At 38.1% G+C, this 21,190-nt stretch overlaps 11 protein-coding genes across 11 annotated transcripts; 6 read left to right on the top strand and 5 right to left on the bottom strand.

Moving 5' to 3' along the window:
• Window positions 1-1,197: 1,197 nt before the first annotated feature.
• Window positions 1,198-4,583, bottom strand: L201_001967 (uncharacterized protein; the record flags this gene model as incomplete). Its single annotated transcript, XM_066217747.1, has 12 exons — window positions 1,198-1,224; window positions 1,312-1,650; window positions 1,722-2,008; window positions 2,086-2,172; window positions 2,234-2,273; window positions 2,329-2,618; window positions 2,680-3,210; window positions 3,272-3,542; window positions 3,597-3,670; window positions 3,730-3,849; window positions 3,913-4,000; window positions 4,083-4,583. The coding sequence occupies 12 exons, from the start codon at window positions 4,581-4,583 to the stop codon at window positions 1,198-1,200; spliced, it is 2,655 nt and encodes an 884-aa protein (XP_066073844.1).
• A 468-nt stretch (window positions 4,584-5,051) lies between these two features.
• Window positions 5,052-6,059, top strand: L201_001968 (uncharacterized protein; the record flags this gene model as incomplete). Its single annotated transcript, XM_066217748.1, has 5 exons — window positions 5,052-5,092; window positions 5,181-5,633; window positions 5,704-5,759; window positions 5,842-5,937; window positions 6,007-6,059. The coding sequence occupies 5 exons, from the start codon at window positions 5,052-5,054 to the stop codon at window positions 6,057-6,059; spliced, it is 699 nt and encodes a 232-aa protein (XP_066073845.1).
• Window positions 6,060-6,480: 421 nt separating this feature from the next.
• L201_001969 (uncharacterized protein) lies at window positions 6,481-7,426 on the bottom strand (the record flags this gene model as incomplete). The annotated part of the gene is made up of 5 exons (XM_066217749.1): window positions 6,481-6,518; window positions 6,577-6,646; window positions 6,747-7,080; window positions 7,193-7,221; window positions 7,307-7,426. The coding sequence occupies 5 exons, from the start codon at window positions 7,424-7,426 to the stop codon at window positions 6,481-6,483; spliced, it is 591 nt and encodes a 196-aa protein (XP_066073846.1).
• A 430-nt stretch (window positions 7,427-7,856) lies between these two features.
• On the bottom strand, window positions 7,857-9,314 carry L201_001970 (uncharacterized protein; the record flags this gene model as incomplete). The annotated part of the gene is made up of 2 exons (XM_066217750.1): window positions 7,857-8,258; window positions 8,337-9,314. 2 exons carry the CDS (start codon window positions 9,312-9,314, stop codon window positions 7,857-7,859), a joined length of 1,380 nt encoding a protein of 459 aa, XP_066073847.1.
• Window positions 9,315-9,392: 78 nt separating this feature from the next.
• L201_001971 (uncharacterized protein) lies at window positions 9,393-10,711 on the bottom strand (the record flags this gene model as incomplete). Its single annotated transcript, XM_066217751.1, has 4 exons — window positions 9,393-9,641; window positions 9,718-9,788; window positions 9,862-10,262; window positions 10,647-10,711. The coding sequence occupies 4 exons, from the start codon at window positions 10,709-10,711 to the stop codon at window positions 9,393-9,395; spliced, it is 786 nt and encodes a 261-aa protein (XP_066073848.1).
• A 575-nt stretch (window positions 10,712-11,286) lies between these two features.
• L201_001972 (uncharacterized protein) lies at window positions 11,287-13,835 on the top strand (the record flags this gene model as incomplete). Its single annotated transcript, XM_066217752.1, has 4 exons — window positions 11,287-11,481; window positions 11,604-13,419; window positions 13,482-13,693; window positions 13,809-13,835. The coding sequence occupies 4 exons, from the start codon at window positions 11,287-11,289 to the stop codon at window positions 13,833-13,835; spliced, it is 2,250 nt and encodes a 749-aa protein (XP_066073849.1).
• Window positions 13,836-14,518: 683 nt separating this feature from the next.
• Window positions 14,519-15,045, top strand: L201_001973 (uncharacterized protein; the record flags this gene model as incomplete). The annotated part of the gene is made up of 5 exons (XM_066217753.1): window positions 14,519-14,623; window positions 14,705-14,721; window positions 14,809-14,867; window positions 14,939-14,951; window positions 15,033-15,045. 5 exons carry the CDS (start codon window positions 14,519-14,521, stop codon window positions 15,043-15,045), a joined length of 207 nt encoding a protein of 68 aa, XP_066073850.1.
• An 83-nt stretch (window positions 15,046-15,128) lies between these two features.
• L201_001974 (uncharacterized protein) lies at window positions 15,129-16,460 on the top strand (the record flags this gene model as incomplete). The annotated part of the gene is made up of 6 exons (XM_066217754.1): window positions 15,129-15,186; window positions 15,269-15,355; window positions 15,483-15,628; window positions 15,725-15,792; window positions 15,874-15,929; window positions 16,036-16,460. The coding sequence occupies 6 exons, from the start codon at window positions 15,129-15,131 to the stop codon at window positions 16,458-16,460; spliced, it is 840 nt and encodes a 279-aa protein (XP_066073851.1).
• A 391-nt stretch (window positions 16,461-16,851) lies between these two features.
• L201_001975 (uncharacterized protein) lies at window positions 16,852-17,504 on the top strand (the record flags this gene model as incomplete). The annotated part of the gene is made up of 3 exons (XM_066217755.1): window positions 16,852-17,029; window positions 17,218-17,296; window positions 17,372-17,504. 3 exons carry the CDS (start codon window positions 16,852-16,854, stop codon window positions 17,502-17,504), a joined length of 390 nt encoding a protein of 129 aa, XP_066073852.1.
• Window positions 17,505-17,699: 195 nt separating this feature from the next.
• L201_001976 (uncharacterized protein) lies at window positions 17,700-19,371 on the bottom strand (the record flags this gene model as incomplete). Its single annotated transcript, XM_066217756.1, has 7 exons — window positions 17,700-17,911; window positions 17,972-18,074; window positions 18,139-18,368; window positions 18,436-18,812; window positions 18,881-19,001; window positions 19,067-19,159; window positions 19,251-19,371. The coding sequence occupies 7 exons, from the start codon at window positions 19,369-19,371 to the stop codon at window positions 17,700-17,702; spliced, it is 1,257 nt and encodes a 418-aa protein (XP_066073853.1).
• A 414-nt stretch (window positions 19,372-19,785) lies between these two features.
• On the top strand, window positions 19,786-20,898 carry L201_001977 (uncharacterized protein; the record flags this gene model as incomplete). Its single annotated transcript, XM_066217757.1, has 5 exons — window positions 19,786-19,860; window positions 19,926-20,002; window positions 20,117-20,414; window positions 20,545-20,703; window positions 20,791-20,898. 5 exons carry the CDS (start codon window positions 19,786-19,788, stop codon window positions 20,896-20,898), a joined length of 717 nt encoding a protein of 238 aa, XP_066073854.1.
• Window positions 20,899-21,190: the final 292 nt, after the last annotated feature.

The raw sequence follows: 21,190 nt of genomic DNA on the forward strand, positions 1-21,190 counted from the left end.
AATGGTTTGATTAACTAATCTTGCTTACTGCATTCGCCCCCCACCATACAAGATAAAGACGGAATCAATTTTTTACTGTGTGCGGGAATTAGATTACCATGTTTTATACGGGGCCGCCGACAAATGATCTACGATAAATGTAATCGGGTCCCTCCTGCTACTACACGAGTACAAACTATTTCACTCAACTATGAAATGAATGACATGCTGCTTGACACGTCGTAGCGCGTTTCATGTTAGCAAGCAAAGCTAAGGCTCGGTCAGCGAGACGCCTCGTATTATGATCCAAACATAGCAAAGCAGCTTCGAGCGCAACAAAACTATTCTCGGTTCCGAGCGTAAATGGAGCATGGATTCGGTAGGAAGAAGACAAAAAATAGCCCAAACAAACGAACTAGACATGTAGTCGGACTAAACAAGCAAACAAACAACAAACAAACAAACCAAACAAGGCATGTCGAAGGAAAAGAAAAGTTAGCATGGCAATCCCCTAACATCAGCTGAAAGGGTTGTTTACTTCTCTTATCGTTGCTGCTTATGCCGTGAGAAAAGACGTAAGATCTGCAAACAAACAATTTCTTGGCTAACAAATCCGAAGAAGAAGCTTTCCGATTGCATGTTCAAAGGCTGTAGCCATTAGAATGGAACGTGTGATGACTGTAGCTTTGTTTGTTTGTTTACACTGAAAGAAAAAGTTCACAGCGCTTAATCCAGTTCACTTGTTTATCTGACCAGGAAAGGTAATTCTTGGTTTTTTATAAAGCATCTTTTTTCGATTACCGTTAACCTTATTCTTTTCCGAAGATAACAAACATCCCATTTCTACCTTCCTCAGCGATAAGGTAAGGTAGGAAGATCTTTCACGATGCACTAAAATATCCTATCGCATGAACAAACTTTAATCAGATTTTTAAGCTTACCGACTATAGGAATTTAAACGTTTTACGCCAACCCGGTTCTCAGGTTTATTTGTTTACAGCATTTTCCTCCTTTCTTCCAAATGTTTCTATCTCTTTCAGATAAAACGTAAATATGAACGATGTCGATCGTTTCCTCCAAGAAATTTGTCAATAAGAGTTTGTACAGAACATGAAACTTTAAGAGTGAAGTAGATATTATACATAAACAGTAACCCAATAACATGTTATATAGATAAGGGATCTCGAGATGAACATAATCAGATCTAACCTCGTCCTGTTATGCTGCTCTTCCGGCATTATGGTCCTATAGACAGATTCAAATAGTACAGCAAAAAATTAGTTATAACGAATCTTCACTTATCATGTTGAGCGGAAAGACTGAAAGACTTACCTTGTAAACTCTCAAGGCTTGCAATTCACCTACGATCCTATCTTTTCTTTCACCTTGATCCATTCTACCAATACTACTTTTACCTGCAGTGAAAGGACTTGAATCATTCTCATAATCTTCTATGTAACCTTGACAACCAACATCTTCATCATCTTTACCATCATATCTAGCAGTTTCGATCTTTAATCCTTCTTCATTAGCTAAATGTAATAAGCAAATAAAACAGAATGACGTTGATATTTCTGACATCTTTTCTTGAGGATATGATGATCTCAAAGACGTGATGATATTATCAAACGTTTTGACTGGTTCAGTCTCATCGGGTGTTTGAGGTGTATCCTGGAAGATCAATTCCCATCAGAGCATATCCTTTCGCGACACGATTAATTCGAGAGAAATTGTCGACTCACAAGCTCATCTTCAGAGCTATCCTTTTCAGCTGGAACAAGACTTCTCAATCCAGTCCAAATATCGTCTTTCAATCTCTTTACATCAACTCTCTTAGCTTTCTTGGCGAAGTTAACATTTTCAGGTCTACTCTTCTTCAATTCTATACCTTGAGAACCTTGAAGTAGATCATCCGCTTCATCATACATATTTGCAGAGTCCCCAACATCAAGAGCGTCGTCAACATAGGCATCATCGACATCGTCATGGAAGAACTGAGATTCGAATGGAATCGGTTGGGAGTCGCCGTCTGCGTCAGAGTGATGAGATGTTAGCGATGCGCATTGATACAGGTATCATCAGTCATTCGACCTAAAATAGTCTCACCTAGACCATTTCCTTCACCTCCACCATCCACACGATCAGCGGCTGCTTGTGCCCAGAAGTTTTCGTCGATCTCTCCATTAGGGTTTTCTACAAGATAAACAAATTATTAGTATCGTGTTAAAAATCGCTCGTCCATTGATAGACTTACCTGCCATACGGGTAGCAGTTCCGTTTCTCCTCATTCGTAGCTAATTAATCATATCAGCCTAATCCCTGATTCTGTGTAGTTTTGGTGCTGCTTACCGAAAATTTAGGTTTCAAGAACAATCTCAATAACTGTCTACTACTAAAGTGCATATCATCAGGTAACAACCATTCTTCTCTTCTTCTTCCAGCCGTACTCTTCTTGCTTGATCTGGACGACGTTGCACGATTCGATGGCAGACTGATGGACGATCTTGCAGCGGGAGCGAAAAGTGTTTTAGATGATGTAGCGGCTGTTGATGGGGATGCAAAGTCAATGGTGAAAGGTGTCTTTGCTGCTTTAGCTGTTTTGGTAGCTGCTGTACTACCACCAACCGGTACTGTAGCATCTATATTCGAAATGAGCATTAAACGATATAGAATTCAAGGAAAGAGTTCGATCCCATTTACCTTTTCTAGTAACTTTCCGCAATTTCCAATGATGTGCACCTGCCCAAGCTTTTCCAAGACCTTGATCGAAATAATCGAACATTCCTTCTGCATCATCATTACCCGCTCCAAAAGCCATCACTAATTCTCCTGGACCAGCTTGACGTCTAGGATCGAATGGTCCTAATTGTTCTCCTGGTCCAACCATAGCTAATGATCCACCCATACCTGGTCCATTGTATGCCTCATGCGCTTCAATATCATCTCCTATCATTGATGCACCATCATCGAATCCTCCAGCGGCAGACGGTCCCATATTGTAGTCTTCGTCACCAAAGAAGTCGTGCGTTTCGCCATCACCTGTCGCTTGAGGCAAAGTATCATAATCTTCATTATCGAACGCCGGTCTTGGATCATCATCATTATACGAGTCTTTGAGGCCCAAAAGCGTAGCGAAATCAGGAGCGGAATCTGGATCAGAAGAGAACTTGAAGGATGACAAGGTGTCGGAGATATAGAGGTCTTGAATGGCTTCGACGGAGGGTACAAATTCTGGAAGTAGTGATTCGGATCAGCCAAACGAGTAATCAGTGATGGCATTACTTGGACACACCTCTAAGTTTCTCCAAATCCACCATTTCCTCTTCTTCCTCTTCTTCTTCCTCCTCCTCCTCTTCTTCTCCACCGGCATCTCCGGCATCAAATACCACTCGACCCTTCCCGTCGACACCAAGGTGATTCATAAGCAAACCCATAGCACCTCCTTCATCGAAATCAGCACAAGTTTTCTTGAACAAAGGATCAACAGTGAATTCTAGATCAAACTTCTTGACTTGTAATTGAGAGAAAGATTTCGCTAACGTGGCTTCGGATCGACTGGTTGTCTATAGGAACTTCATTAGCTAGAAACGAACATACCCAAGAGCATTACTACGTACTTTACGAGTAGTTTTAGGTTCTCCTCCTTCTTCATCATCTCCTTCAGCGTCCTCTCCATCTTCATCATTAGCGGCTATACCGAGTGCTTAAAGTGAGCTGAATGATTGCGGTATTGCAAGCAAGCCAACTTACCTCCCCCGCCTGCAAGACCACTCAATAGCTTTCCCGTTTCGGTAGCTACACTATCAACCCGAGAAGTATAGATCTTGATACATCCATCAAGAGTACAAGAGGCCTTTTGAAAGTTGATACCTGTAGAGAACGGCAATGAATTAGTCAAATAGGATAAGTCGAAATCACTATATTAATACTCACTTTGATCATCTGGTCCATTTCGTAGAAGAGTTAAATCGGCAAAGTAATCAATCAAAGCAAAGTTCCATGTATTGTTTGCAGTGATTTTCTTTTGTAGCATACTATGATCAGTCACACAGTCTAAAAAAATAACGTTGAGATATGAATTTCATTTGGTATACGAAACTCACATTATCAGTAGCTAATTTCATCCATTCTTCAAAATTTGTATTCATAACTTCCATACTGACTACAGGTTGTTGAATAGCCGGTTCAACAGCAGATAATCTTTTTGCTCTTCTTTGTGCCATTGTTTGATTACCTGATGAAGCTTGTTGAACAGCTAAAGCTGAAACTGTTCTTTTCCCTTGTCCATTTCCATGTTCATTTCCATTTGTTGTGATAGTTGATGATCTATCTTTTCCTTCGGCATTTACGCTATTAGCTATAGCTAAGTCTGAGAAATGAGCTGATTTTCTTCTTTTAGCTTTTTCAGCTATATCATCATTCATTGACATTGATGAGATTAATCCAGATGATTTTCTAGGTGCGTTTATCGTACGTGATGGTTGTAATGGTGATTCAGCTGGTGAATTTGTTCCTGATCGTGAACCTGATCCAGACAACTTCTTTGATATCGCCCTCGAATGTGGATTCGATGTTGATGAAGGCGAAGATATTGCCGTTGGCATCGTGTAAAATTCGATGTCAAAATCTGCAACAATATGTATATGTGTTTCAGAGGTCTGATAAACAGATTTAATGTTTGTTTTTGACCGAAACGTTGTTGTTATTGATTTTACTCCTGCAAGCTTGAATTATATCTTATTGCTGTTCATAACGCGTCGTGGAACATTGGCTTTACGTAATGATTTTGCCTCAAATAACACGCGATGACCATGCGTGTACTGTACTATAATTAACCGAGGAACGAAAAGAAGGTCAAGGACAATATAAAATATAATCAATTATGTAGGATGTCATTCGACGCACAAGGTTACTACAATCATGAACATTATATTACCATCAACTATCTTTTTTTTTCCCCTTTTGAGAAACCTTCAATCTCGACATACACAGTCAAAATCACTAGCTAGACTCTGAACCACTCATCAGCTTACACATCAAATACAACTCATCAGCAGAGATTTATAGATAATATGGCCAGAGGCGGAGCAGCACAATCATCTCGAGGAAGAGGGTGAGTATCAGCCAAAGTACCTGTTTCTACAAGGGAAAGTATCATAGTATACTTACAAGGTTATATCTTTATTCATTTATACTTATAGTAAATTCAAGGTAGCAAGAGGAGGTGGTAGACAATTTTCACGTGATTTAGATCCAAGATTAGCTTCGAATCAACCTTCATCAGAAGAAGAAGAAGAATCATCTGAAGATGATGAAGATGAAGAAGATGTTGAAGCTTTAAATGCTGCACAACATGCAGCTGAAGTTGCAGCTTTAGCACCCGAAATGAAAGAAATTAATTTAAAATTAGGTAATACAGAATTAGCTGAACCTGAAGATTCTGATGAAGAATTATCTAGAGCAGAAAGAAGAGCTAGGAAAAAAGCTGAAGCTCAAGGTAAAACCAACAAAAAATCAGTTAAAATCGAAGAACCAAAAGATTCAGATGAAGAGAGTGATTCCGAAGAAGAAGAACAACCTAAACAACAACAACAACAGCAATCAAAGAAAAAACAAAACCCTCCTGCTGTAGTTCAACAATCTAGAAAGGAACGGTAAGTAATCGCTAATTGATTATTGCAATTGTAGATCAGAGAATAATGCTAATCTCTGATGTTATGACAGTGAAGCAGCAGAAAAGAAAGCCGCTCAAGATAAATACCAAAAACTTCACGCACAAGGTGAGTTCGCTGACGTTATGTGTCAATATGCAGAACAAGTTGATACAGTCAGCTGACAATTCCCTTACATCCGAACTTTTAGGCAAGACCACCGAAGCAAAATCCGACTTGGCTAGATTACAAGAAGTCAGAAGACGAAGAGAAGCCGCTGCTGCACAAAGAGAAGCTGAAGCTGAGGGTGAGTATTATAACATTGAAAACGAAATGCCGCTGAAAAAATGCTAATATACCATTAACATTCTTGTAGAGGCCGCTAAAGAAGCAGCTGCCAAGAAAGACAAATTAGCAAAGAAGATCTAAGGTGAATAGGAGTCATCACTATTTATGCTTTAATCAATGTATTGCCCTTGATCTTTTTAGATATCCCATATAGACGATTTGGTAGACCGTAATCAATCTTCATTATCAATTATAAAGCTATCTGCTGTACTGCGAACGTGGCTCTGTTACCCGGCATTGCACACCATGTAGCTAAATTAGGAAACCTTCATACGAAATCAAACAGCAATTGTATATATATATATATCTAATATTAATGCATTTATGTTTCATCAGCAGGATATACCTCATCTATGCTTTTTTTGCGATTGAGGCTGGCGCTGAAACAAATTAAAGTGATCTTGCTTTCTAAGCCTGATCAAGGATTCGTTCCTCAGTGATCGCCCATATTTCTCATTCCCTCTGACACAAGCTATATATTATTGGCGCATATTCCCATCCGTCATATTTCGATATATTTTACCATCAATTGATGAGGTGCTGAGCGACCAAGGTATAGGTATCAGCTATGATCATCATACATGTGTGTTGCACTTACCACCATCCTCATCGAATTCTGATCCTTCCGATACATATCCCAATCTGGCGTAGAAAGGTATGACAGGTATCTAGCATGTCAAATTGATGTAGAATCAGTTACACATTACATCAATCCAAAATATATGCTATACAAATGGGATAATCTTGTGAGTTAATCTCAAAACTTACTTGAGAATGACATTTAACCTTGACCACCTGTTTCCCTTCTTTATCATCCGTTACATTCAATTTTTCATTTAGAGCATTTTGTTTAATCCATTCATGCATACCATCAACTAAAACTCTACCAAAACCATATTTTCTATATTCTTTATGAATTGCTAATCTCGTTAATTTTGATAATGTAGGTACATATCTTATAGTTCCAATTGCTTTTTCTGTTGTTTGTTGGCCTTCACCAGTTTCACTACTTGATGATGTTGTAGATGGGTTAATACTTTGTTCAGAAGGTGGTGAAGGTATTGGTGTAGTTAATAGGAAATGGAATGCGATAGGATCATATCTGTGAAATGTACGTAGCAGTAATTCTCGTCATCAGAATAATTATCTTGTTATATATTGATTTTTCGGAAAGTGAACGAAAGGAAAAGTCAATTGAGAAAAGAACAACTTACTCATCAATTTCACAATCAAGGGGAAAACCCTGATAATTTGTAGTGATTAGTTAAGATTATATTTTTAATCGAGCTCGTCCTAATGAGCAAGGGTAAGCAAGTTCTTCAGCTTACCTGTTCTACTGAGAATACTTCTATCCTAATATCGTAACAAGCTTCAATTTCATCTTTCGTTTGAGCCAATTTCAGCGTGAAAGGTGGTCTAATTTTATCTGCATTAGAAGAAGAAGCCATGATGTAGGGTCGTTTTGATTTCGATACGTGCTACAACGTCTTTTCAATTGTTGTAGATATGACCGGACAACAAATGGTCTAAATGGTATCTAGTTAAGCACTGAGATGTATGATGATTTCAGCAAGTATCGTTGAATGCTGTTCCGCTAACTTTATTGTTGTTCATTTTGATATGTAGCTGAAACCTTCACCTCGCTTATACCGGCCTAACCGCAATCTCGAGCCAATTTAGCCGTACGCGCATGAAAATGCTGAAAATAGATGCTGCTGCTGCTATCAAAAGAATAAGAAATACACGGTACTTGTATACATAGTTATGGGTTTTATAATTCATGAGACGGAAATAAGGTATCTACCAACGCTAACGGACTGGAGAAAGATCACAAATAACAATGGAGATAATGGCTTCGAGGTTATATTGTCCATCTCCTTATTCCCTGTGAAGACTGATAATCCTCCAATCTCCCTCTTTCTTCTTATACCTAATCCAGCATCCGCCTTGACCTTGATCTATTCTTTGCTGACCCTGTGATTCTTGTTGATAATCATAGATGACATTATCCGTCTTGACAATCTTAGCGAGATTACCTATTGATACAGAACCAAAGGGTTTAAATTTCATTTTACCTATTCTTGAAGCTGAAAAATTCAAATGTTGAACATGTAAATTCCCTGTTGTTGATGTCGAAAGCAGTCTGATGTTAACTTCTTCACCCTCCACTTCTGTTATCGTTGAATTGTAATCTATCGATGCTGAAACTGAACAGGGTGATTCAGGCCATAAAATTGTGTGTAGAGGCGAATTGGATTGTGAAGGTATCGTAAAAGGCGCCTATAAAACATTATTCAGTATAGCTCACACTGATAAATCTTAGAACAACGTGAAAGTGTGAGGGATACAATGACTTACCGAGAACAAGAACGTTTCTTTACCCCTTGTGACCACATAAATCTCGCTACCACCGTTCAATTTCAGAGCGAGTATATCTCCCCAATCACCCTTTGTTAAAGCACCACTTAATCCCATAGCGATGGTGTTACCGACTGATGAAGACTTGCTCTGCAGCTTGAGATCTAAGACTGTTGAATCGCTGACTCTAATTAAACAAGCTCTGGATCCGAAACTAACATATAAGCCTAGACTTGGGATGTTATTATCCGATCTTTCAGCTTCTCTTATAGATGGAGGCGGTCTAGGTAATGTGTTTCCACTTTCGTTTGAGCTTCTGGTATTTATGGGTGATCTATCATCATAGGAGAATAAACTTGCTGTGTCATCTTGTAAATCGGCTTGCTGTGTTGTGGAAATAGGCAAATCATGAATCGAAGGTAATTGGATGAAGGAGATATGATTTGGCTGCGAAGGTAGATAAAACGTTCTTGCGGAGGTGAATTCACCGATTCCTCCTGAATTTTCATTCGGCGAACGTAACGCACCATAGATAACGATAGAGCTGGAAGTACCGATAACGACGAAAATCCTTGAAGCTGAAATATAGGTTTTCACCAACAATGTATCACCTTGAGTGGAACTACCTCTACCTGAACGTAGAATAGTATAATCTTCGGATAACGCTTTAGGTAATTCCTCCTGTGGAATATTAGGTTGGGAAATTGACAAGTCTCGAAGTGTCAAAGTGTTCGTGGTCGTCCATTCGGTATCTGCTTTGGCTTTACCTTTACCTTTCTCCTTCCCCTTAGACAAGTCTATACCTCCATATTGGTTAGATTGAGAATTGGTGTATCTAGCTAATGATATCAAGGACCTCAAGTTATATATACGAACTTCAGTACCTGAACTCTTCTTCGGTTTTGAGTAACCCTTTGAAGTATCTTCGACCCCGCCAACTAGTAGAATGATATGTCCTGTCGAAGAGCTTGAGTTCATTGATAATGGATGGATTTCCCATACCGGTAAGTTCACCCATATAGTCTTAGTCGCTTGACTATCTCTAATATCGGTATTTTAGACTTTGAGTTCATTCGTGGTACCCAGTAGAACCAGATTTGTGGTTGGTAGCGGACATGCGCAATTGATCGGATATTTCGAATGTGACGAAGAGGGAGGGCCATAATCCAATCGCTGAAGTGATGCAGTAGGTAAAAGTGTCAATTGAGCACCAGTAGGAAAAGATCGGACTGGTAGAGAAGATGATCTTTGATGAGTTTGCGGTGCGGCATTGCTGTAAGATGGCGGGATAGGGATGGTAGGAAGCTGGAACGACCAACGGGGTGCCTATCAATTATTCGAATTTTCTATCTTTCATTAGATTAACTTTCTATTTACTCACTGAAGGTTGAGCATTACTTCCGGAAGGGATGTCAGTATCATCGTCTATACGATCCGAGGTTCTTTTTTCGACTACCAAGATGATGTGCCACTATTAGTTGGTGTGGTCATTCACAAACGATGACGTGATACGAATATTACTCACCCCAATCTCGCCATCTTCCAAACCTTGTATTGTCGCCTGTCCTACCGGAACTCTCTTCTTGACTATGACTCGTTGCGGTACTTAGCTGGATATTCTCAACTGATTTTGATATATTCGGGACGAGCGAGTCACTTATCACCCGCTCGACTCCTCCAGTAGGGTTATCAATTACCAATTCATCTTCATTAGCTTCCTCTAAATACGCCGGTAACCCTTCTCCTTCTTCGTCGGCTAAATCATCTATACCCAATCTAGTGTTTGTGATGGAATGCAATCTAGATCCACCTACGGCAGTATCAACAGGTAAATCAGAAATAGCCTGCGGAGGAGTAGGAAGAGGTCGTCTTGTTGTTCTAGGGAGATCCCTTGGCCAATCGAAGGGTTTGATTGAGGTGAAGAGTCTACCGGCGGGAACGTTAGTTTTCCCATATTACCTCAACTGTTCATAGATCGTCATGAGCATTGAGCAATAAATCAACCAAGATATCAAGTAGATGTATCGATACAGAGTCTCTCACTAGATTTTCGTTGATGTAGGAATAAGTGTGAGATCTGCATCGGGATGTACCTTTGGATACGTACCAGGGTAGCATGAATCTGGGAAGGAGTCGTCAATGTATTTTCCTATAGTGTCTCATCTTGACCATACTATTGGATATACATATCTCACTGTAGTGCTTGTAGTTTTTGATCAATCCGTTCATCATCTATGAGATAAAGGGTGTGTCCAACTTCTATATCTGCTCGATAGTATGCGCTACAGATCGTAGTTTCAGTGTATACACATTGTCAAAACACGTTGAGCGGATGATGACGACTGAGCTAGTGATTGTTGATTTTCGGGCGACATAGACACATAGACACATAGATACACAGACACAGTCTAGAGAGCAAGTAGTGAGTAAAAGGCTGCCGATATTGTAAGCAAGCATACTTTTGAGCTTTGATCAGGATACCAGGATACTACTAAGGTTATACACACTATACCCAAGCTTAAGCTTGTTGTCCCCATGATCACTTACACGTGTAGTTTACCCTGTTACCCTGAAGACCGAGATTTCCCAGCGCGTAAGTAACCCGTCATACTCCGATTTACCGTACGTACAAAAGAAAAACAAAAAAAGTCCAAACAATTTCAGATTAAAGATTATCGTGTCACCCCTTCGGCCGGGTCATTCATTATATTCACTTATCTGACGATCCTAACAACCATAAGCTTGGCTGATATCTTTCAACACATCCTGCAAGAAGAGATACTTGCATCGACGTGTCAATCTTCAGCATATCTATCTAGTAGATTTAACCAACTGGTTGATTGGATTTCCCCCAAAGCTCCCATTAATTCTCCATCAGATCGTCAAAACACAGATCATCAAATCTTTGTTCATTCAGTCACAGTAACGACTGATCGGGTTTTTCGACAATATGGCCACTCAACTCGATATTCTCATCATCTTGTTGACTGTTTCGCTACCCCTTCTTTACCTCTTCAGAGAATCGCTTCCCTTCATTGGCGGTAAACCCATTGCACCAAAGCAAAATGGATTGGCCGCTTCGAAAATCAATAAAGTTGAAGAAGAGGGAGATCCCAGAGATTTCGTAGGTAAAATGGAAAGAGCTGTAAGTGTTTTTGCACAAACCGATTATGTAGATACGCATTGCTGATTGACGGGTCTATGTTATTTCTCCCTTTTATCAATTGCCTTACACTTCGCTTGACACCCAAATTTTCACGGATATAGGGAAAACGGGCTGTCATATTTTACGGATCTCAAACTGGTACTGCTGAAGAATACGCTATTAGACTTGCTAAAGAAGCTAAATCAAGATTTGGATTATCATCATTAGTATGTGATCCTGAAGAGTATGATATGAATCTATTAGATCGAGTACCTGAAAATTCAGTTGTGATATTTGTGATGGCTACATATGGTGAAGGTGAACCCACTGATAACGCAGCAGCATTAATGGAACTATTATCTGAAGAAGAACCTGAGTTTTCTGAAGGTGGAAATAGATTAGAGAATTTAAATTATGTTGTCTTCGGTTTAGGTAATAAAACTTATGAATTTTATAATGAAGTTGCAAGAAAATTGGATGAAAAATTAACAAATTTAGGTGCTAAAAGAATTGGTGAAAGAGGTGAAGGTGATGATGATAAATCAATGGAAGAAGATTATTTAGCATGGAAAGATCCAATGTGGGAACAATTTTCAAAAGTTTTAAATGTTGAAGAAGGTGGTTCAGGTGATGTAGCTGATTTCTTAGTTACAGAAGTTACAAGTCATCCACCTGAAAAAGTTTTTCATGGTGAATTATCTGCTAGAGCTTTAATTTCTGCAAGTGGAGCAAGTACACCTATATCAGGTGGATACGGATTAAAAAATCCTTATCCAGCTCCAGTTTTAGCTTCAAAAGAATTATTCACAGTCGATAGTGATAGAAATTGTGTGCATATTGAATTTGATTTAACAGGTTCAGGTTTAACATATCAACATGGTGATCACGTAGGAATTTGGCCTTCAAATCCTGATATCGAAGTTGATAGAATCTTAAGTGTTTTAGGTTTAGATTCAGAAGAAAATAGATTTAGAATCGTCGATATTGAATCTTTAGATCCTGCATTAGCAAAAGTACCATTCCCTACGCCTGCAACATATGATGCTATTTTTAGACATTATTTGGATATCTCAGCTATCGCATCAAGACAAACTATATCATTTTTATCAAGATATGCACCAAATGAAGAATCAAAAGAAAAATTAGTTTCATGGGGTACAAATAAAGAATTATATCAAAAAGAAATTGATGGTCCAGCATTGAAATTAGCTGAAGTTTTACAAGCTTCAGTAGGTGATGATGTAAATCAACACGAATTACCAATTAAATCGACCAAATGGAATATACCTTTTGATAGAATTGTTTCAAACGTACCAAGATTACAACCTAGATACTATTCGATTTCATCTTCTTCAAAATTAAATCCAAATTCAATTCATGTAACTGCTGTAGTATTAAAATACCAATCAAAAGCTTCACCTATACATCATCATGAACCAAGATGGGTATTTGGATTATCAACAAATTTCATTTTGAACGTTAAAAATGCTCATTCAGGTTCTAGTACACCAATTTCAGACGAAACTAAAGAAGCTTTAGAAGGAGTTACAATGAAAAAGGTTCCATCATATAAATTAAGTGGACCAAGAAATAATTACGTTAAAGAAAATGTTTACAAAGTACCTATACATGTAAGAAGATCAACATTTAGATTACCAACTTCACCTAAAGTACCTATAATCATGATTGGTCCCGGAACAGGTGTAGCTCCATTTAGAGGATTCGTTCAAGAAAGAATTGCTCTTGCAAGAAAAGCAATTGAGAAAAATGGTCCTGACGCTTTGAAAGATTGGGCACCGATGTATCTGTTTTATGGATGTAGGAAATCAAATGAAGATTTCTTATATAAAGATGAATGGCCACAATATGAAAAAGAATTGAATGGTGTATTGAGAATGAAAGTTGCTTTTTCAAGAGAAATGACCAAACCTGATGGAAGTAAGTCCTCTACCCATTGACACCCTTTTTTTGGACCGTGCTGACATTTCGTCTGAACTTAGGTAAAGTATACGTTCAAGATTTGATACATGATGCAAGATCTGAATTAGCACCTTTAATTATAGATAAAAGAGCTTATATCTATATTTGTGGTGATGCTAAAAGCATGTCAAAAGCTGTAGAAGAAAGATTGATTCAAATGTTAGGTGAAGCTAAAGGTGGTTCAGCTGAAGTTGAAGGTGTAAAAGAATTGAAAATGCTCAAAGAGAGAAACGTGAGTTTGCCATCATATGTTAAACGAGATATCCTCATGTCGTGGCTGCCATTTCTTTAGCTTTCGTGATCCTGATGCTGACTATATATGCGATTTATCTAATCTATACATACAGCGACTTATGACTGATGTTTGGAGTTAAGGATATTCCTTTTTACACATACATTTGGGCTCCTTGGATAACGGTTGTTGTGATCGTTCTGCTGTAGACGCAACGAGAGATGAAGAACGATATAGATGTCACTCATACATAGAACTCAAGTAATGCATGCATATTTTCTCATTGATTTCCACGAACGATGAAAATCAGACATATCATAACTGGAGATGAGAGTGGACAAGCAATACAAACTTCATAAGAACAGTTAGCAGTCAACAGTGCCAATTTGAGTTACCCGATGCTCGATAACCAAATAACCGTGCCTTAATTGTGATGAATCATCATCGATCGAATAAATACTTTTATTTTTACGTTTGTACTCGGTATTATGTCACCATCGTTCCTCCTGATAAATGTTGAAAGTAGAGGTATGAAAGTCATGGATATGGACATCTGTGATTCGGGCATGATTGACCGCGTTTACATTAAAGACCATTTCGAATTGTTCGTCTCAAATGAACATATAAAGAGGAGCAGGACTTTATCATCTCGGAAAAGAGGTACTCAGCTCGGTCAAAATAACAATTTGAGGATTCTTCCTTTCAATCGACTTATTATCGTTATAATAGTTGCTCAGATACACATCATAAGTATCCTTTATCAACTTTATCAAGGCATCTCTTTGGTCTTTCTTACAAAATACAAGGATCAATTCACAAAGCAAGATGTCACCAACGTATCTTATAATAGATCAGTATAATCTGACTATATCATTCTTGATAACTTTGGCTTGGCAAATGTTGGGTTTTGCTATAGCATGGACATTCAAGGTAAGTTTGTATTCTACCTTTATATCGAGAAGCAAAGTTTGCTTGATGCTGACTGGTGAACTGGCAACTTCCTATATTTAGTTTGATAAAGTAACAGAGTCAGTAATCTCACCTTTTTGCATTGGTAATTCATGAAATGATCAATATGCTTGCTTACATTTTTGCTGGTCAAATTTCTATCGCAGTTTCACAGGTGGTTCAAACTTCTTCATTTTGGCTTTGATTACATTGACCACCGGAGGTAGTAAGTTTCACCTATTATTCAAGATGAAAAAGATAGGGAGCTAATGCTGATAACGTGTCCCTTGTGAACAGCTTATACAGCTAGGTATGTATATCACTGCAATTTTATCAGAATATTATGGACTAACTCCTGATTTTCTTCGCTTGGAACTGTCTTCTCTCATAGAAATATTATGTAAGCTGCTTTGTTCTATGACCGCTATGGTTATCGTTATATAGCTGATCATAGTAATGTGGTGATAATAGTGCATCCGTTCTGACAATGTTATGGGCAGCTAGATTAGCTGGATTCCTTTTATTTAGAGTATTGAAAACAGGTAGTAAGTGTATCATCGCTCTAATTCACCATTCTTTTCCCTGTATCATATAATCGATACTCATAAAACTAAATACTTACTGTAGGCGATACACGGTTTGACGACATCAGAAGTCATTTCTTCAAATTTGCTGGATTTTGGGTTGGGCAAATTGTATGGGTCTGGACAGTCTGTAAGTTCACCATATTCCAATTTCTCTTCCTCTATCCTTTATCCTTTAACGTTTTCAGCACTTCTGATGTTACTTTTCCTTGTGTTATCAAGCTAACTTGGAGTCCCTAATTCCATTCTGATTATAGCTCTACCTGTTGTTATACTGAATTCACCAGCTGTATCATCGCCTCTAAGGTCGGGAGATCCATCATTCGGTAAAGCAACCGATATTATAGGTATCATACTTTTCGCGATTGGATTCTTCTGGGAGTCCGTTGGAGATGTACAAAAAGTGAGTTTCTTTTTCTCCCAATACTTTCGGTTCTTTCTTGCCTTTACGCTCGGTTCTCTGCAAACGATTATTCACATCACATCGAATCTTTTTTAGTACATGTTCAAATCATCAAACCCACCAAAAGGTCAACCTTGTAATAAAGGTTTGTGGTATTATTCACGGTAAGTTCGGCTCAGCTCCCACATCAAGACATCTGTTTTCGGATATGGTTCTCAAAAGCTGAACCTTTCATTCGTTATCAGACATCCACCATACTTCGGTGAAATTACCTTGCATTGGGGATTATGGCTTCTCTGCTGTGAGTTAGATCTTTTGTGCTCCTGAGATGAGCTTCTGGGGTCTGCTATTGTACGGATGTAATGACTGATCAAATATATCCTGTTTTCATCATACTGTTAAAATAGTAACCCCAACCGTCAATGGATTCTTACCAAAATCAGCAAAATCAGCACAATACGCAGCTATATTAGCACCTTTATTAACAATGGTTTTATTATTATTTGCTTCAGGATTACCTACAGCAGAAAAACCTACTGCTAAGAAATTTTTCTTGATGTCTTATCCCTCATCATCATCATCTTCATCTTCTTCTGGATCACAACAAGGCTTCACTACATTACCTGAACCAGAAAATGATATTTGGTCAAATTATAAATTATATTTAAGAAGAACTTCTATAATTATACCTTTCCCACCTACATTATATTCAAAATTCCCACAATGGTTAAAATCTACTATACTTTTAGATTTACCCACGTTCAAATTTGATGAGAATAAAGATGGAAAAGAAGCTTGGGAGGAAGATAGGAAGAAGAGAGGTAGTGCTTAATTAATTTCGTTTTATCCTGTATTCCAAATTACCTATCAATTGCAATAAATCAAGTATAATACGATTGTCCTCATGCATAGATGCGTTGTTCTGAACACATAGCTCGCAATTGATTTAACGTTGCATACAGTAGAAGCAGTGTCGAGAAGAATATAGTATGTCACCATAGACAGCACCTAGTGGACAACCTCCACATTTGGCATCAAAAACACCATTTCATCAATGTAGTTTGATTTAACGTGTGGATGGATTGTCTATATTTCCCCCTTTGACATTACTTACAAGTTGATGGCCTTTTCTATCTGATTTATTTTAAAAACGTAGTCACATTCATAAAACTCCAGCTATTCACCTTCATCCAGTATTTGACATGGTCTTAGTTCAGACCAACATGTTACGAACATTCATAATAACGTTATTTTTATTACCATTAACATTAGCGCAATTTGGTGGATTCTTTCAAGGGGGTTTCCCATTTGGTGGACATGGTCATGGACATCAACATCACGAACACCAAAATGATCATGGTATAAGAAGGGAACATAAAGGATGGAACGAAATGGATACTGGTATGTACAGAGTTTCGTCATTTCTCAAATTCAGATACATTCGGAATTTCTTCTCTATTACATTGATCATTCATACTTGCCCATTACCATTTCATGTATATCATCTCCTGATGCATAGGCTTTTGATTTGATACTTCTATCTCATTTTATACGTAAAAGCTAATTCCATCATTTTTCGTACTTCACAGTACACTGTAGAGCAGGTTACGTTTGTCCTTCTTCTTTAGCTTGTGTACCTACTCCAGCAGATTGTCCTTGTCCTTATCCGTAAGTCATACATTATTTTGTTTCGACTATATTTAGGAAACTGACTAACAAAATGTGAATTTTTACCATTAATAGTGAAGATATCAAATGCGTTATACCGGATAATAGGGAGAGGGACGAAGGTGAAGGTCCACCTTTTGTCTGTGTTAGGTCATCTGGTGGTCAAGGTAATTGTGATACAGTAATAGAATATTCAAAGGCTATATAACATCGAATGTACTCCATTAATCATCAACAAGTCGTGTGTCTCATCAAGTATCCAAAGAACAAAGTAATATATACATATATTTGCATCTTGACGGGAGTATATAAAGTCTAACAATTATCATCTAGCGACACAAAAACGATTTTACAACAACCATAGTCCCTCATGTTAACGAACTACTTCAAAAAATATCATTATCTAATAGACAGGGAACTCGGTATCGATATCTCTACTCCAAGCTCTCAAACCACCTTTGACATCCCTTATTCTGATTTTAGTATTATCTTTTGAGATTTTGCGTAAAGCGTCTGCAGCCAATTGAGAATCGTTTCCTCTTCTACATAAGAATATAGTTTCCTGAGTGGATGGTATAGAAGAGGGATCTTTTAGGATAGTCGGTAGAGGTATATCTAAAGCAAAGATATCAGCTAAAGGTCCTTGACAGATATTGTAAAGCGTTATGTACGTACTTGTGGATCCTGGTAAAGAGCAGATACCGTACTCAACTGGTGGCCGAGTATCTATTAATGTTACATGTGAGCCGGATGTAGATTTCAATAGCGAAGCCAATTCCTGTAAGAAAGCCCATGTCAGATCGTGCGGCCCGTTATGAACAAAAAAGCTATGATTATCTCACCTTGACATCGATCCTTTCACCCTCACTTCCATCTACCAAGCCAGAATCTTCATTGACATCTGGACCCATAGCCGCCGAGCAGAAAGATTCGTAGCCATACACATCCAAATCATTCGTTATTGTTGCATTAGGTCCACAAGCTATACATTTAGGTGAAGGTCCTTTCATACGTATCGTTCTTATCAGAGGGTTTGAACAGAGATGATGGAGATGTAATAATGGTTCGGGATCTGGTAGATCAGGTATCAGCTTATAGCGATTTTGCTCAAGGACAAATCATCAAGCCAGCTGACATACCTTCTTTACCTATAATAAGCTTTATGACTTCACTTGCCATACCAGTGCCTACTAAGCCAGTTACCACACCCCAAACACCTTCTTCTTCACATTTACCTCCTGAACCAGGCAAAACACTTGGCCAAATACATCTATAACATGCTCTTCTTTTACCTGCTTTTGTAGATCCTCCATAAACTGCCCATTGACCTGCTGATGAGATTGCTGCTCCTGAAACTAAAGGTATGCCTAATCGAACTGAAGCATCAGATAATAAATATCGAGTTAAAGGTCGATCTGTACAATCTACTAATAATGTATATGGCTTCAAAAGGGAGATTGCTGTTGAAGGTGATATTGGTACAGGATGGGCGATAAGATTTACACTAGGGTTGTTTCTGCAATATTTTTCCAGAAGTCAGAGATATGGTAATAAGAGTCAGGTAGAGTATAGTATGTGACATACGCCGATAATGTGATACAAGCAGATTCGGCTTTATTCATACCTACTCTATCGGTTGTATGAAGAACTTGACGATGTAAATTACTTAGACTGACATGATCGTGATCGAATATACCGATTGTACCTGATGAGTTACCAGGTCATCAGCTACTCGCTGAGATAGATAGTAAGCTGAGCAGCTGAACATACCGACACCCGAAGCAGCAAGGTATTGTAATGTTGGACAACCTAATCCACCCGCTCCAACTACTGCTACTTTGGCATTCTTGAGCTTGAGTTGAGCTATTATCCCAATAAGGAGGTGATCAAATGGTCACATTCATCATTTCAGTATCTATCTCCTAAAGGGGTGCTTTGGATCAAGTGAACTTACCTGGTAAACCAAAACCAGGCATGATCATTTGTCTACCATATCTGACATATTCATCAAGAGAGAGTGGTACCTCTTCGACAAGGGGTAAAGTGGAAGTTGAACCTTCGTTTGGCTGATCCATACTGTGTATAAGTTTTCCTTGGGGGAGCAGGTTGGTGAGTGGCACGATGGTTATTGGAGACGTTCAAAGGATGCTTTGAAGCTGGTATAACAAGACAAGGTAGATTTGAGAAGCAATCATCATTCTGCATTTGACATAATTTCAACTTTTTCTGATGAACCTCCACTCGAAGAACTGGTAAACATGAATTTTGAAACCCTAATTACGATTTTAAGACACTGTATTAGCGGAATCAAAATCTGATTAAAGAGAAATCGTAATCCAAGATATAAGGCTCGCACAAACCTCTCTTTCCGTTGGGTTAATGTGTTTTCGACATGTATCTTACTTATACTCGCTTGAAAGTATCTTTAACTTTCTTTGACTATCTTTTAGTATATTGATCTCGAAAATCAGCGACCGTCATTCAGAACAATGGCTACAGCAGCTTCTTCATCAAAAGGTCAAATGGAAACCAACCCAAGAGGTATCCCCAAAGCCCCTTTCGTGGTAAGTATACGCCTTTGAGAGTCTAGTATCATTAGATATTCCAGTTAACGTTTCATTCAAATTAGGCCGATGTGGATGATTATGTTGGAGGTAAAGATGCTGAGATTCAAAGTACGATGAAGAAGTTTGAAGAGACTACTGCGTAAGTCATGGTTATGCTAAGTATCTCTCATCTATTACCCCTTCTTGACTAATTTCTTACAACCATAAACGCTGATTAACGAAAATTATATGTTGTAATATCAAATGTAAATAGCAAATATCGATATATGGAAATATCATTACAACAACGACGTAAAGCTTTGTTAGGTAAAATACCAGATATGGAACAAACTTTACAAGTTGTAAAATTCTTACAGATTAGACGTAAGAAAAGTTTGGGTGAAGATGTTGTAGAAGAAGCGTTGAGTGACGATGATTTAGATGATTTGGATGAAGAAGACAATGAAGAGAAAAAGGAGGAAGAACCTTTAAAAACATTATTTGAATTAAATGATACATTATATGCAGAAGCTCAAATTACGGAAACAGGAGAAGTTGGATTATGGTTAGGTGTAAGTTATATTACCAATGATATCATCCATCTTTCTTCTTAAAAAAATGTCAATCTCCTTAAGCCTATAATGCTCTTCACCTGCTATATCTACATTAACTGATTAATCAATCTATCCTTTCGTATCTCAGGCAAATATAATGTTGATGTATCCATTACAAGAAGCAATTGACCTTTTAACGAATAAATTGTCAACAGCCAAGAAATCACATGAAGAAACAGTAGAAGATTTAGAGTTTTTGAGAGAACAAATAACAGTGATGGAAGTTAACTTTGCAAGGGTACATAATGTAAGTAACGTAAAACGTCATTACCTCGGATTCACCTCTCAGAAAGGAAGAAATAGAGATGCTGATAAACTCATTGTTTTGACATAGTGGGATGTAAAAAGACGAAGGGAGAAAGGTTTAATAGGTCAACAGTCAGGCTTATTACCTTCACAAAGGGGTGATGGTAAAGATGATTCGGATGATGAAAGGGATTAGACATAAGAGTTTGGCTCTTCCATGCATGCAACCATATTGCACATGTTTTATGGATCCGAAGAGGTGACAAACGGATAGCTGTTCAAGTCGTAACCTTGATCACAATCGGTTGCCATATGATCATTACTAAACTCCGTTCAACTGATACAGTATTAGGGTCATCAGGAACCATAATTTATCGAGTAGGTATTCTATTATAGGTGAGATATGATTATATGGAATATGTTAAGTGTATATGGCATTTTCACATTCGAACGTTTCTTTCCCAGGTGTAGCCACAATGCCTCATGGT

This window comes from Kwoniella dendrophila, chromosome 2, assembly GCF_036810415.1.
Source record: "Kwoniella dendrophila CBS 6074 chromosome 2, complete sequence".
Classification (NCBI taxonomy): domain Eukaryota; kingdom Fungi; phylum Basidiomycota; class Tremellomycetes; order Tremellales; family Cryptococcaceae; genus Kwoniella; species Kwoniella dendrophila.